This window comes from Nicrophorus vespilloides, unplaced genomic scaffold (genome assembly GCF_001412225.1).
Source record: "Nicrophorus vespilloides isolate i.1.1-1 unplaced genomic scaffold, Nicve_v1.0, whole genome shotgun sequence".
In the NCBI taxonomy this organism is placed as follows: domain Eukaryota; kingdom Metazoa; phylum Arthropoda; class Insecta; order Coleoptera; family Silphidae; genus Nicrophorus; species Nicrophorus vespilloides.
Window position 1 is genome coordinate 12502 of NW_017096346.1, and position 17111 is coordinate 29612.

Here is a 17111-nt window from a genome sequence, read left to right on the forward strand (position 1 = left end):
TATTTTTATATTGATTGATTCGGTGCGATTAATTTCTATTAGATTCGATCAATTATTATCTAATACACTCGGTGTCATTAAACTTAACGTAATTTGTGTGATGCGCGACGTGGTTTATTCAAATTGTGTGGGTTTCGATGGTGGCGCCATCTGCCGATTTGCGCGGATAACTATTTTTTTTTCTTTCGATATTGGATCCAAAACGTAATATTCATTGTATACGCACTTATTTTCTTACTTTTGATTGAATTAATTTTTCTTTGCGTCTTGTTTCTTTCTTTGCTAAACTCTGTACGTCTGTTTGTGCATAGTTGGAGCGAATAATCAAGTTTGAATGCTAAAGCGTTCTGCGTGCCGACGCGAAAAAGCAAGCGGTAAAGTTTCGAAGGTGAAAATCCGAGCGGAATAAAGGGTTCATAGAGAAAGAGAGAAACGTGAATCGCGGCAGTGTAAATGCGGATTTTTGACGATTCGAGTGTTTGTTGTGCGAGTACATAATGTGTGCGGCGATGTGACAGCATTCGGCGATGTTGGATGGTTGTCATTTTGCTACTGTCGGACCTCTGCGGTCCTCTGCGTCGCGGCGCCGGCCGTCGCGTCACGTTCGTCTCTTACGTGCACGTTAATCCATGTTTCTGTGAACAGGTCGAAGGCGGCGACACCGAGACCTTTGCCACCACCAAAGAAGGTAAGAAAAACAACAAAAGTTTCCATAACAACTAATACAAACACACCCCCTAACAACCAACTAATAACAACACAACAACAACAACGAATCAATTACTTTCCATTTAAAAACAATTGTTGAAACAAATTTTAACGCATCCACGATCCACTAGAAGATACAAAGTCAAGGCCCTCTTGAATGAAAAATCGCTTCATCGCTAATTGCACACGAAAACTTCATTGAAACGCGATTTTTTTTTGAATTACTAATTGGCAGCATTGTTTATACGAATGAAACGGAAACTCTGCACAAAACTATTTTATGCATTTAATTTAAAGCAGATCAAATTTCTCATTTCTAATCGAATTGCAGCGTAAACAAATAGGCCACGAATCGATTCATATATTTGCAATATTGAACGAATTTATATGTTCGAAACGGCAATGACATTTTATACAATTTTATACAAGAGATAATTAGCGTATCGTGATTCCATTCGACAATGCGAAATCCGAATCGTTAGATGGCGCACCAACAGCATTCACTTCTCTGCGGTGTGCACGCATCGTCGTGGTTTTCATGCAATCCGTATACGTTTTACGGCCTTCCGTGGAACGAAAGACAATTTGGAACGGATTTAATGCGAGTTCCAATGCTCATTGTTGTAATTGAATACTCTTATAACATAAATATACGGCGTAACATTCAATTTTGTTTGCATTAGATATGTAATTGAGGAAAAAACGATCGGTGTTAATTAGCTAATCTCAATATACGTAACGTAATAACGTAGTTATCTTTCATTATATATATTTTTTGAACTCGTAATATTGTAGCGCGATTTCTTATTGCGTAAAACGCATCCGGAAATAAAAAAAATGTTGACTAATTGCGGTGAAATTTTGCTCTCTTCGGTACGCGCGATGCAATTAACTGAGCAGATTAAGAGTGATATGTAAATGCGGAAAATGCAGGTGGAAATGATTTGCGGACTTTCACTCCGTGTTATGAATGAAACCGCCTACACACACACTTATTATTATCATCATCTTAGTAATCCATGAAAAAAATAACAATTGTTTCATCATTGATCAGCTGTCAATATCCAATTAATTAAGTTGTAATGTTATTTAAAAAAAACAACTTTTTTGTTGCTATTTTCCCAATCTTAATTATGTCGAAAACGTTATTAATATCTTTAAGATAATTAAATTAAATTTAAGTTTATTAAAGGAGTAAGGTAATATTTTATAACGATCTTCACTATTTGATGTAGGCAACCAAACACACGCGCAACCGCGTAATTAAATAACCAGTAGAGTATGCAAATTGCGTACCATTCTCTTGGAAAACATCAATTGCATATTATGCCGCACAATCGATACGCTCGATTAGACCGGATTGTCCTCTCGTTGTTGCAGCAGCTCGCAGCAGCATTCAGTGGGTATAATGATGCGGACAATGCGGTGATTTGAATGCCGGGTAATGACAGGTGCCTCCATTTGTAAACTTTCTAATGCTTTCGAGACAAAGACAAAAAAAAAAACAAAGAGACGCAAAAGAATTTTCGTATTGCGTACGCCGCATTCCGCCTTCCTCGTTCGAATATTGAATCCATTTGAATTATCATGCACACAATATGATTGATAAACGTTAACTTTCGTTATTTTCCAATCGTAGTCGCCGTAGCTGTCATCCAGGAAAATTAAAGAAAAGACAAACAAACCGGTAACCACGCGACTTAATTCCATGACAACGTAATTGTTTGTAAACAGAGGCGATTGTTATTTAATTGCATCGTGGCGACTTCAATTAAACCTCTTCGCGTTAAAAATTAGTTTTAACAAATTTTAAGAAATTAATTAATTTGTCAGCCACGTACGATAATCCAATTAACAATGAAACAATAATATTATTAATATAATTATGAAAATGATTTATTTTTTGTACCTTTTCTTGTGATTTTATGCTTCCTTGTGAAAATCTGCGAATGCGGCTTTCATTTTGCGGACGTAAAAGGCAATAGGAATAGGAAGTTGCATCAATCTTCTTCACTCGGCGATTATTTTTTGTTGCTTCAATTGAAAACTATGAGAACTTTAGAGTGCTTTATATAATAGTCGGTATTAACAGTTTGTTTTTGTGTTTTTGTAGAAGAATGGGTGAGCAAGAAGAAAACGGAAGTGATAAACACGAAGCAGATAGAGACGAGGGTGAAGAGACACGTGGTTTTGGAGGATGGAAAGGTTGTGGAGGATTCGGGGCCGCAGGTCACCACGAACACCACGGAAGATTCGGAGACGCAGGAGCATCATCAGACGGAGGTGAGTTTTAAAAATTGTGCGTGCTTAAATAAGGAATATTTAATGTTTTTTTGTTTCAGTTGCGTAAGTTGGGCGATGCGGAAGACGCGCAGAAGGAGGGACCCGCTGGAGCGCTCGAGGGAGGAGCAGGCGTCGCGACGCTGGACGTCGTCGACGGGGATGTTTCGAAGTGGGTGGCGGTCGCGAATCCCGATGGTCTGGTTAGGGAAGTCAAGGAGCGAAAGGTCGTATCTAGGGAAGAGACGGAGGAAATCAAGGAGACGGAGGACGTGCAGCATCTGGGGGACATCACCGACGAGGTAATTGCAGATCAATGTTTGAAACAGCTTAAAACACAAATCATTTAAGCGTTATTGGATAAAGGAGGTTGTAGATTTTACTATTATGAAACTGAGATTACGAAGGTGGCCGTGGCTGTAATTGCGGACGAAGAAGACACCGGGATTAGAGATGATGATGATGGTCGTTGCACGCCTTTGTTGTGCGGTTTTGAGGTTTAGCTCGGCTCGAAATAGAAAGTGATCGTCGTGCGGTCGACCGAAAGGTTAACTCGGGATTAAACAGACATTATCTTTTGCTCTTCGTTGTGGGGTGTGGAGAGGAGATGAGATGAGGAAGAGAGAGAAGATGCAACGCCCGAATGTTTATTATTATTAAGCCGAAACACGCTCAGCTCAGATTCTTGAGAAGGAGGAATTCGCAGATCGGTATCTCCTCTCCTCTCTGCGTGCTGCATACATTGCCCGTGTTGCATTACATAAGTAGCGAGAATATCCAAGATCGTGTCCACCTAATCTTCATTTATTTATGCTAATTTATACCGAAATCTTCTGGGACCTTACCGATGCAAAACGTTGTTTCTACACGAAACAATAGAACTTCTTCTCTCTGCATCGAAACATCGAGGATGCTTAGATTCATTAGCTATGCAGAACCAACTTGATATTTATTATAAAATAAGTACATAACATCTATTAAGCAAATTGATAATGTTTCAGAATTAAAGGTAATCCGATTTGCAGATTTGACCCAATGAAACGTCCGCAGACAGCCTCGATGCTAATAACTAATTTCTATATAAGCGACGACGTTTGCAGCATAGATGATGAATAAAGGAAACATTGAAAGTGTGTCAGCTTCGGATTAGCAATGTAGTTCTGTCAATCTATACCTATACAACGATGCTGACAGTTTTCCAAAAGAAGAGTTGATGGATTTGAAAATTAGATTCATTTATAAATCGATCGATTTGCAAATTAATTCGTTATGTACTCTGCATTTTGCGCACAGAAGACTTTCAGAAGATCGTATCGATAATTAACGCGGTTACATTCGATGGTATCAAAAGAGGAGACGGGCTTTTAATTAAGGAATAGTTTATCGTTTAGATAGATAATCTATAATCAATACCGGATTAATGTAAATCAATTAAGGATGTTGCTAACGTTACCAAATACTTGAAATACAAACAACGATTGCGTTTTCAGAAGTTTCCATGGAGAAGCGGAGAGACAAATTTAATGTGTCTCATTACTCCGCGCGGATTCCGTTCTTCTGTGTAAATGATGATGATGATGATGATGGTTGTTGTTTGGTATCGTTGGTGATGGTTGCTATGGTTTGGTACGATGGGCTAAGTGATCGTGCAAGGTGCGGGGAAGACACAAACCCGTCAAACCGCCGCAGCCGCCTCTCTCTCTCTCTCTGTCTTTCTTGACGTTGGTAGAGGAGCTCTTTGGCTTCGACCTCATGCAACAAAACACAGTCCAAGGACTGCCTTCGCACGAACCCATCCATCCGCGCACGAACACCAGACTCGCGCGCGCGACTTTTCTTTTCTCAATTTACGCGAGTGTTTGCTTCGACGATCATCCTCTGTGTGTAATGTTTCTTTCGGTGCTTATTGTGCACCCCTTTTTAACGCACGTCAACCAAAAAGACATAGAAACGAAAACAATACCGTAACTTAGCAACAACATACACAGACGATCCAAAAGAGGAAAAACAAAAGTGTTTAATATTACTCAAGTGCTCATCCCTTCAAGTGTTTACGGATTAAAAGTCTCTTTGAAAGGTATTAACACTACATCACCAATCTTTTTTTTTTCATCAATTCAAATATTTAAATTACATATTTCCATTTTAAACGTTACACAATTAGCAAACGATACAAAAAAGAAAAAGGGACTTTGCTTTTGCTTTGCTTCTTCTTCAGACCGTGACAGAAAACAGGTACACGTAATAAGTGCGTTTCAATTATGCACCATCACGAAAAGGGAAGTCACATATTTACTCTAATTGCTAACATTTTTTTTTCCAAGAGAAAACTTGCAATTTTACTTGCAGTCCTCATCATCATCGTTACAAAACGACGTTGCGTTAATGCCAAAATCCTAATTATATTGATACACATCAAAATACTAAAGATTATCTTCATATAACTAACTAACAGCATAATTACAATTCGTTATCTTGTAATCCATGCATAAAACAAAAAGTAACGACAAACTTTTGTTTTGTCAGTTTGAAGTCAATTGTGCAAATCACAAAATGGACACCGCTTATGGTTATAAGAATATTATTGACATTTTCTATATACTAATGAATTATTACTTTTCTCTCAAATGATTGTACTTAATATTTCCAATTAATTGAAAAATAATTGTTATTTGTATGGTTGTATGAACTTAGCGTGTTTGACATTTGCGATGACATTTAAATTGTCAAACAAAAGGAAAATAATTATTTTTTTCTTCTGTTGGTCATTATCGTATTTGACATTTAAATTGTCAAATGATAAAACAATGAAAATTTAACAAAAATTAATGATTAATTTCTTAATTACTTTTTAGATTTTTGTAACATTTCGTGCTCGAATTTATTAACACACACTTTGCGTAATTAAAAATGTTTTTTTTTCTTGTGTAAGGATGCGATAATTAAAATTGTTTAATCATCTGGTCTGGCCTTGACTCTAATTAAATATTAATGAAATGTACGTTACGTTTAGAAACATCTTCGTTTAATTATGAATATCCAAGTTTCATTGTTGACTTTGACCTTTTCCTACTTTCTGCAATTTTTTGGAAAAGTTGATTGTTGGTACAAGACAAATCGTAATTTATGTGAATGTTGTTTTGTTCTTTTTTTTATAGAAATAAATTTATTCAGTGACATTCAATTATTTTAAGCGATCCATCCGAAATCCGTGATCGAATAGAAGAGAGAGAAAAACGACACGTCACTATTAGAAACGATATATTTGTTAATTGCAAATGTTTATTTCTTTTTTTTGTAGCAAGTTATGCAAGGACAGTATTAATAAATAGTTTCGTTACGTGATTTGATAAAGAAATTTCGTGTGAAATAATCGACCGGTTCAGAAATTAATTGGCCTTTCGTAATTTCTAGTTGGCCACAAAGAAAGTGCTAATCTAGATTCATTTTTTTTTTTGTTTCTTTCACCAACATTCGAAACCATAGTTACCTAAGATACTTGTTTGTTTTGTTTACGTTACGTGATTATGTTACTAATAACTATTATTTTTTTTTCAAATTTAGATTTTATAGTTTAAAATCTACATCCTAGTTCAGTAAATATTCAAATGTTTTTTAAAAATGGAAATGTAGAGAGATTTTGGTAGAACAAAAAGGATTATCGAAATTATTCGTTAAACTGGCGAAAAAATTAACATATAGAAACCATTTAGTTAACCATATTAAATGTTAGTTAGTGACTCAGACAAGGATATAGAACTTTTTTTTTTGTTCAGCATGTATTGAATTATTCTTGTTTGCAATAAATTTATGTAATTCTATCCGCAATATTTTCATATCGCAATCTCAAGTAAACTCAATTCAATACGCGTGCGTCTCGTTTCTTTGCATATGTATTGAATAATATTTGTTTCCTCGTTTTTCATGTTCGAGTCGAGAAAGTCGATAAATCGAACACATTTTCGTATTGCTCCTTTCTTTCATTCCTTTCCATCCACGCAAAAAAAAATTCCATCCCGCTTACGCAATTCCAATTGATTTTTGGCGACGATCAGAAACGAATTTGCGTTTATTCATCGTGATTCGGACTTTCACTCGGGATTGATGTGTTTCTTCTCTCCTCCACCTTCTTTGCGCAAAGGTCGCACCTGTAATAAGGATACTCGCGGATCAGGTGGAGGAGATTTATTCAAATATCATTTCACCTATGAATCATGCGGCAATTATTCGATCCGATCCGAAACGAACGAATGTTTGCAAGTTGTGATTTAACAATTTCAATGTTGTTTAGTTTCTATGGGAACTTTAAAATTTTCAATTTAATTTGTTATCTTTTGAAATTTTAGTTGCTATGGAAACTTTATAGGTTTGTCTGTTTCAAAAAAAAAATGGAACCTTCAACTTAATTTTGTTTTGTTTCTATGGAAACGTTCTGATAGGAAGGCTTGTGCAAGTGCAGATGTGGGAATTCCTCGATGACTCGATGGAATCAGTAGAGCACATCCAGTGATGACTGCACGTATTTGCTTCGAGATGGCTTGATTTTGTTTTTGTTTTGAGTTTGCTGGAAGAACGGACGCTCCCTTTTAATTAAAGCGTCTCGCGTTTTCGCACTTTCTTCCCAAAGCGCTTTTACGCTCCAAAACGTTAAAAGACAACAAATAAAATAACGCTCGTTAAATTTTAACGATGTTAACAAGATCTGAATTGCCTTGAACGATAGAAATGGTTGGTTGCCATGGTAATGATGTCGTTTGATTAATTTAACATTAACACGTTAAGGACGCTTTTCGGGTTGTCTGCCCCCAGAAATTTTTTCGTGGACGCCTATGGACTGAGTGAAAAGTCAAATATCTTACGTCAATTATAACCTTTAAACGTTTAAATTTTTCTTATACATTTTTTTTAATGATATTGAAGCAATTTATAACAATTTTGGGAAAAATATGCTTCGCAAGTTAATTTGTAAAGTATGCCTAAATTATGTCATAATATCACGTATTATTTTAAATTGCTTCAAGAATTATTAAAATATGTATAAGAAATGTATTGGCGTTTGAAGTTTGTAATTGACTTAAGATATTTGAGGTTATTCTCAGTCAAAATCAGTGGCGTACATAGCAACAAAACTATTATTTATAATTAATGACCCACCGGTGGGTCATGCCGTCGTCAATGTGTTAAACATACTTTGGTAGATTGATTTTTGAAGTTAAAAATGCATTTACAATTGAATCTTGCGCTCTAATTCAATTTGCTCGACGAATTGTGGAAAGATCGCATCAATTCGAGAAGATTGTTTTACATAAATGCAATATTTATGATTTTTCGTTGTAGCATTTAAATGGTATTCATGTATTCGTGGTTTTAAGGTCACACACACAAAAATAAAGAAGTGTGCTTTTTTTTTTCAATTCGGTTCAGAGGTCTTCAATTGTCTCTCTTTCTTTTGTTAGTGTGTCAATTTCGAAAACGACTTCTAGATTTTCTACGGGTAATTTTTGGAAGACCGCTCAGATTGAGAGGATATAACGCACGACGGAGCGAAGATTTTCCCACAGCCGATTGGAGATTATGGTGCTGCTTCTTCCTCCTCCGATTACCGTAACGGACGGACACAGGAGGGAAGAAGTATCATCATCATTGTTCAGTAAACACTGACATCGTTCGCGATGTATCAGATATGATGATGATGACCTTATTTTCGAACAAGTTTTCAACAGTTTCAATTTGATAAACAATAATTCTTTAATAAGTCGTAATCTTTGGACGTAAGTTGTGCAGAAGATGTTGTTGTTGTTTCGATGGTTGCGCAATGGTTGATGATGAAGTCACCGAAAAGAGAAGGCTTTTTCCGATTCGAAATTGTGCAGACACACACTAAAAAAATAAAGAACATAGTGTGTGTGTGTGTAGAATGCGAGTTTCGGTTTCTATGGAGCGCGTGCTACAAGAGACGAAGGAGAGGCGAGAGCAAAGAAACTTGCTCTCTTGGCTAGGTAGTTGGACCTAGGGCTAGTTCACTTTCATTGCTCTCGGCTCGGAAATTAAACCACTTCTTCTCTTCGCCGTCGTCGACCGAACGCCCGCTTGCTTACCTTCTTGCGCCTACCAAACCAGTTTCCAATAAAACCAAAGACACACACACACATTCAGATAAACAGATTCGCATAGCCGTGGACAGTAATTAGCGAGAGAATCGAGAGGATCTTTGCAAAACTAAAGTCTGTCTTCGTTTTCGCAGGATTTCTTGTCGGCCGTTCAGAGCGGACACGGCGATCTGCGGAAGGTGCTGAGGACGAGGGAAGCTGCCGGCGGGACACTCGTATCGACTGGTCCCAGAGTGGTCAGGGATACGATAAAAACGAACAAAGTCACAGACACAGAAGAGACTCGAGAGTTGAGCTCGGTGCGAGAGGACGGAAAGATCGTCACCGAGACGCAGAGGACGACCGAGCACGAAGAGTTAGACGATAAGGAATTGCCAGAAGATGCGCCTGAAGTGAACACGCACAAGGAATCCTCGCAAAGGTAAAATCAGCATTAAGAAATTGTATTTAATCTTAATATTGATTCAAATTTTAGGTATTTCAAGGCGCGAGAGCAGGAGGAAGTCGACTATTATGCTGATGGTGAGCACATCGCGCACGAGATGAGGTTCAAAGCTGAGACGGCTGAAGGAGAAAGGAAAGGCGACGGTTTGGACGATCCCGATTGGGACTCGCTTTCAGCGAGGGCGAGGAGGAGGGCCAATCAACGACAAGTCTTGCGTTACAGAGGTACGAAATTTGAATTTAACAAATTTATATAATATATAGTTAATCGATTTTATTGTATTAGGTGGAAGTCCGATGGAGCGTAAAGATGCATTGACGAAGAGGCCCTTGGATTTCGATCAGGAGGAGGAGACGCGTCGCGTCGAGACGTCCAAATGGTTGGAGAATCATTTCGGAAGCGAATCGAGATCGTCGAAAGACTCTGTAGATGATGACGATGCGGGGAATCCGCCGAAAACGTCCTTCTTCAACGTTACAATCAAATCGAAGGAGGGCACGAACGCGACAAGGAGTTACGAGCAGGAGAGGACTTACGACAACGTGGATCGTAGTTACGAGAGGAATTACGAGGCTGAGAGGAGTTACGAGCCGGAACGTGATGGTGCTGGAGGTGGTGGAGGCGGAGGTGTAAGTGGTGGAGTTGGCGGAGGAGGATACTTCAAAGGAGTGAGCGAATGGTCGGAAAGGAAGAGATATTCTCCTGGACAGAACAGAGAGTACAGGAAACCATCGCCGGTGCCCGATTACAGATCGAGAACGCCGACCAGAGAACAGACTCCGACACCGCCGCAGAGGAAACGCATCTCAGAGAGGCGACAAAGAGCCTCACAAGAAAGCAGGTAACATTACTTTTTAATTACGCAGAAAATAATATAAAAACTTAATATGTAAAGAATCTTATAAAGCTTCACAATTTTCATAGAAATATCTTCTATAATTGCTTGAAATTAAACTGCATATTTCTTGGATTTAATGTCAATACGCATTGTCTTCAATAAATGTTAATTAGAAGTAAATATGTAAAGAATCTTAAAAAATATTTTCTTTTTTTTTTTTGTTGAAGGTACGACAGCGGTTACAGAACTCCGTCGAGGACGGAAGGACGCGACGAACCTCTGGAGGAACCACCACCAGACTACAGTCCACCAACTCCGCCGCCGATTCTTCACCACGAGAAGAAAGTCCATCAGAAGACGAGATTCGCTGCGGACGCCGTTCCCAGAGAGACGAACGTCAAGGAGGCAACGCCTGCTGTCAAGCAGAAAACGGGAAACATCATCGGTAAGTTGCCTTTGAAAAATCAAAACGTCACGGAGAAACATCTGCATTTGAGCAGAAAACAAGAATAATTGAAACAATTGAAAATCGACAAAAACCTCATTGGTCACATTTAAAAAGTTGGTATAATGAAAAGAATAATTGAAAGATTGAAACAATTGAAAAGCAGCCAAAAACAAAAGTACAGCGACTCGACAATTAATCCTAATGGACTAGATTGTTATTAAGTGCTATATAATAGCAACCGTTAAGATCATTTAGCGAATTCATCGTCGAGAAGGTCGTGTAATTAAGAGCGTCCGCATTATATATCCCAATTAAGGGAAACCCAAGTTTACAATAAGATTTCCAGACAAATCAAGGTGATCTCTCTCTATCTCTCTCTCTCTTCTTGATCTGTCTCTTGATTATCTCAATCTCAGTTTAACACATCATCGAGGATGAATGCAATTTGATTTCTGATGTTGGAAAACAAAAGAAGGTGGCTCGAAGAAGCGCACACTCGAAAATGGACGGACATTGAATCGAAATGACTTTACTACATGTGTTCTTCGCGCGACACGAATACCCGATGAGTTCTTCTGAAAATACCCGAGAACGCACGCCACTGGAATACTTAACACTGCATACGCTTTTTTGTTTCTTTCTTCTATTTCCCAGTTTTTTCTCGGTTTCTTTATTATTTTTGAAATCGCATTTCCATATTTATGAGTACACATTTCTCTTCCACTTTAAGAACGACAAAGTCATTTTCTTATTAACATTTCTTGAGATTTCTCATACTACAAATAATCTAAAGACGATGAAAGAGAATGACAAAATGTACAAGGGATCAGATAAATCAAAAATTTTTACTTTCAAAATTTCATGAAGATTTCTCGAACTTGAAACGTGTAAAAGTTAAAAGACTCGATCTCGAAGAAAACCTGGAGATGGACTCGATCGATCGGAAAACGGACTTTCTAATGAAACTCGATAAACCGTTTACATTTAAACATGCAAACCGGAGGCGGCCTTGAAACAACAAAACAAAAAACAACAATTTTCTTACACATATTTTTATTATTATTGCTGTTGTTGTCTTCGCGTTCGCACTTAAACGAAGCGAACACTTGTCGCGAGGTCTTCGCGACTCGAGGTTTGCAAATATTGAAGCGGAATTATAAATTTACATCCGTAGAATTAACCGTTGCCAAGAATTTACTTAGCTCACTTTTCTTTAAAAGCGATTACGCGAATACAAAATTCCGCGAAATATTTTTTTTTTATTAATACGCAATAAAACGAGAGGATTCGATATGTGTTTTTTTAGAAAGGATTAAATGTTAGTTATGCATGCATCACTAAGTGGATCACGATTGCCGTGGGCAAAAAAAAAATCGAGGAGCGTCTATAACAAACAAACATAACACAAATCAACATCATCATCGTTTGTTGCTTCGTTCTGATGGTATTTTTACGTATTTGTGCAATAATTGCGAGTGCTTCAAGTGTGCAAAAAGCGAGTGTGTAGACTGACGATTCTCGTGGTAAGATTTATATTTAGTTTTTCCATAGAATTTTAAATATATTACATAAGTATTTTCAATCAAATGTAATTAACCCCACTTTCAACTCATATGTCAAATGGATTAGCACATAAGTGACTAGATTTTCAAATGTTACAAATTTAAATCGATTTTTTCACTTTCAAACTGAAGTTCTTGTAATTATAATTACGTTTATATATATAAAAAAATATATATACAGCTGCAGATTCTTATTTCTGAAAAGTTGTATAATTAATTCGAGGAATGCGATTTCTTTAACAAAGAATTGTTGATGTGTCAAGTGTTGACTTTTTTTTTGTTGTTCTGTTGAGATGGGAGATGATTGTAATTTCGCTTTGGGTTTCAGGTCAGTCGATAAGGAAGCTGGTAGGAAAGATTCGGTCAGCGAGTGCTGAGAGGAAAGCTCGCCAAAGAGCGAAACGCAGTCCGAGTCCACCGTCGTACCAAGCGGGTCACCAGATCGACAGAGATATTGCGACGACGAACGGCGGAGCTGCAAGAGGTTCATCGGATCATCATCACCATCATCAGCAACATCAACAGCAGCAGCAGAACGGCGGCGGTGGCAGCACGATGGAACGACCTGTGCAGAGGTACTACCTGGGAGAGGATCCGTTCGCTGGAAGCATCTACGGACGCGAGAACAAGTACGACGGGGTGCGACCGACGAGGACTTCCAGCAGGAAACCTGCGATCAGGACCGAGTACCAGGAAGAAAGGTAAACATACAAAAGAAATCATCTCGCAAAAGAGTAGTGCGTAGTGTGCTGTTATCGTTTTTTTTTTAATTATTGGAGTCGGGCTTTTCGAGCTGCTGTAGTTTTTGTTGCGTAGAAATCATTCGCATAGCGGGAGAGAACAACTATTACCCGAGTGCTCCAACATCATATATATATATATAATCATAAATACTCATAAATAATATACACTTTATTGTTTTAATGCTGCTGCATACCTAATTCGTCGAATCGTTTAACCTTCGTCGTCTCCGTCCCACGCGTTTCTTCGCTCCGAAGAACAAAAGAACAACGAACGACGAAGAAGGTTTCGCGATCCAAAAACAATGCAAATATTAATTAACAAATTTGTGATTTTCCCTCCTTCTTATATAATTAAATTTAGCGCTTGAAATTTAACCAAAACAAACGTAAATATAAATGTTTACAAGTATATATAGATAGGAATTAAACAAATTGTACCCATGTTATCTTAATTTAATTGTAGATTAATTGTAGTGCCAATGACCATCAATAAAACCATTTGTTTTTCATGTTTTTTTTTTGTATAAATATATAAATTTCTATAATCTAATTCGATTAATTAATCTTAATTAACAAATCTATTTATTTGTATACTTTTTTACTTGTGTTTATCTGTTTGTTTTTTGCATATTCACAATAATCATTCAAACAAATATTCCGAGCGAATTTTGCAATTTTTCGTAGGTATGTATTTTTTATTTAGTTGTTAACTTAAAGCAAATTCCTTTCTGTAATAATATTTACGTTACTTTTCAAATTCACGTCTTTCTCTCACACGCACAGACACGCACCTCCTCTATCTCTCGCACGATTCATGGCACCTTTTTCTTTGATCAAAATTTTTGAAATTCTTGTACAGCAGCTTCTTGTTTTAGTTTTAGTTAATGAAATTTTATAATGTTACAATTAATGAAAAGCAAATTTACAATTTCAGATTTAAATTGTGAAATATTTAACATTTGCACGTTTCTTCTTTTTTGGTACGCACAATTTTTATTTATTAACTCGACGCAATTTCTCTCGTCTGTTATATCCGCATCGATTTTGGCATGTTGTAGAAAGTTCTGTAAATCGCCTCAGGCCATGTAAAGTTGTCATGACAACCCGATTACCTCTGTACATCATTCAAATTATTGTTGGAAACTATGGTAACCAAAACTTTTATTAACAGCAAAATTATGTTGATTATTTCCAATTACACTAATTTATCTATCTAAGTGGACTTCTGTTTATGGAATGAGAACGAAGTTTGCGTTTGAATGGATAATCTTTTCTAACTGCAAATCTATTCGCATTGAGAGTATTTTTTTTTTTCGCTGAAGGTCTCTGCGTCGTTTCAGTAGGCCATGCAAAATGAGAAAGAGAAAAGAACGCGGTGTGCGATATTCCCATACTCGGTGCGACGCGTCTCATACGTACCCAGATTCCGCGAATTTGCATTTGGAATTGAGGTTGAACATGTCGAGAGATAGAGAGAGGAATGTTGAGAAGAGAGTAAATAAATAAATAAATAAAGCAATTATGATCCGAGTAAAGGAATTTCGGGTGTTCCGCGCACACCATATTTGGAGGCAGACGTTGTTTTGTTTTGTTTGTTTGTTGTTAGTTGGCTATGAGAAGGACGAAGGAACAAAAATAACGTTTTACAATGAAATTAGCATATGAGTTTTGAATACATTAAATCGATTAAACATATACCTCTTTGGTCATCTTTAATTGAGCCGCCTTTATTCGAAAATATTATAAATCATTATCATTAAATTGCTTAACGAAACATACCTTTGTCAGTTGTCAAGTGTTCGAAAACAATGACTTTTATATTGTCATTATTTTAGTATTAGCCTTCTATAATTTAAACAATAAAAGTATTATTTATCATTTAGTAAACTTATAATTTAAATTTAAAAATTACATAATTAAATGACGTTTCCACTTACGTTAGTCTTATGTCACTGATCAGAAATGATGTGATCTAGTTATTGTTTTTTAAATTTGAAAACAATTGTTCTTCTTTCAATATGTGTTTTTTTTTAGAAGAAAGATACGTAATTATTGCTTATTTAATGGAAATAATAAGTTTCGGTAATATTTGTTAAGTAAGGCAATCAATGTTTGTAGTCTGCTTGGGAGATAAGTGCAAATTAAGTAAGTCGTAATTTAATTAATGCGTTCATAAAACTTAAGTTATGTGTTGTTGCATTGTTTGTTTATTTCAATGTTTGTAGCTTAGAGCTTTTGTAGATTGTTTGTGGTAATGTAGGGAATGAGCTGCAGTTTGAATAGAAAACAGTGATGTAGTTGAATGTCCGTAGAAGGAGGGTTTCGTGAGTCAGGAAAGTTTTGGAAGGTTTTTATTGCAAAAAAAAATAAATAAATAAAGAAAATGTATCAGCGTTCAAGGCTTCGATCGTTGCGCAATTGTCACCTTAGTTGATGGCAGCTGCCCACTGGATCGTTTGCATGATTTTGCCGATTAGGAAGAAAGCGGTGTTTGTGTGAATGTCGCGCGCGCGTGTCGTGGGGGCTGAGTCGAGGTGAAGGAAGAGGACCAAATATGCGTAATGTCGGAGGTAAAAAGCAAGCGATTCCGTGTTTCAGGTCTCAGAGTACGCTCGGACGATTCAGCAAGTCGACGCCGAGACTTCAGAGCGAACCACCGCCAGCGAGAGCCTCGCAGACGCTGCCCAGACACAGCAACAACAATAGCAACAACAACAACAGGCACGAGCAACCGACGAGATTGGAGAAGAGCGATCGCTCCAGCAGCACCATCAACGTGTCCATCATCAACACAGTGAACACCAGACAGAACAGCGCTGTGCCCCCGGCGAAACCGGCCCGCACCTACAGGAACCTCTCGCGCAGTCAGAGCTTCAACGTCCAAGGACTCGCCGAAAAGGCAGGTATGTACAAGTCGAATCCTCATCTGACCGGTGTCGGAGCGTCGCGACCCAAGGAGCCCGCACTTCTTGGCCTCAAGAGTCCCGGACTGATCTCCAGCCTGAGCAGAAGTCAGCGCGAGTTGCGCGATCCGGAGGATGGAGGACATCATCATCATCATCAGCAACATCAAGGACAAGCGGGCACTGCCCGTTTCGCGAGAAACGGCACCAGTGACCATCAGCACCACGTCACCGCCTCGACGGAGAACAGCAAGCGCATCTTCATGAAGGATCTGAAGAGTCGCGCGCCGGAGCTCTTCAAGACTCTGCACGAGCACGAGGATGACGGCCAGGCGACTCGATCCATATTGAAGACGTCGCAGGGAGGATCGTCCCGTTACGACATGTACGAGCCGCCCACCAGGTTGAGTCGCGACGTTCCTCCTCCGCCCACGAACCACTACCTGCGACGCGGCAGCAACTCCAGCGACAACTACTCCGAGACCTACCACACCACCTCCAGGAGCGACGACCCGCACCGTCCGAGCGTCACCAACACCGTCAAGAGCTTCTCCAAGAAGACTCTGCCCTCCAAGGATGGTCGCGGCCTCGAGACAATCGAATCCTCCGAGACCAGATCGGTGACAAAGAGCCACCACTTCAGTCAACCACCGTCCATCACTACTACCAGCAATCAACGGTACTACGACAACGAACGCTACGGTAGCGTCAGCCCGGTTGTCATCGAAGTAAGGAATTACCCCAGGAAATAATGCGCAATTTACAAAATTACATAATCAATACACCATAAACAGATAACTGCCACGCATAATATCACAATTCAAAAACAAAAATCTAATTATAGAACAATGTACATAGTTTCTACAACAACAACAAAAAAAGTTTACACTCACTAAACAAATTGAACAAAACTAATCGAGCGTATTTGTATTACTAGTAATTTAATTTATTTATAAATAACTTAAGCGTTAAGTAGATTTTTGCTAGATGTACAGTAGATCGAAGATACCTAAATCATTAATCAAAGTGCCTTATATATATATATTATAATATAATAATAGTAATTTTACGTAT

General features: G+C 38.1%; 1 protein-coding gene across 1 annotated transcript; it reads left to right on the plus strand.

Moving 5' to 3' along the window:
• The first annotated feature begins 519 nt into the window (after positions 1-519).
• LOC108556714 (serine/arginine repetitive matrix protein 1) lies at positions 520-17085 on the plus strand. The gene is made up of 9 exons (XM_017912924.1): positions 520-688; positions 2822-2991; positions 3051-3290; positions 9233-9519; positions 9574-9767; positions 9829-10384; positions 10609-10826; positions 12720-13092; positions 15733-17085. Exons 1-9 carry the CDS (start codon positions 535-537, stop codon positions 16787-16789), a joined length of 3249 nt encoding a protein of 1082 aa, XP_017768413.1. The 5' UTR covers positions 520-534; the 3' UTR covers positions 16790-17085.
• Positions 17086-17111: the final 26 nt, after the last annotated feature.

Excerpts from the sequence above, each read along its gene's own strand:
- LOC108556714 (XM_017912924.1), top strand. The coding sequence starts at position 535 with ATGGTTGTCATTTTGCTACTGTCGGACCTCTGCGGTCCTCTGCGTCGC. Across the intron at positions 3,291-9,232 it reads TGGGGGACATCACCGACGAG|GATTTCTTGTCGGCCGTTCA; the intron begins GTAATTGCAGAT and ends TCGTTTTCGCAG. Across the intron at positions 9,520-9,573 it reads CACAAGGAATCCTCGCAAAG|GTATTTCAAGGCGCGAGAGC; the intron begins GTAAAATCAGCA and ends TTCAAATTTTAG.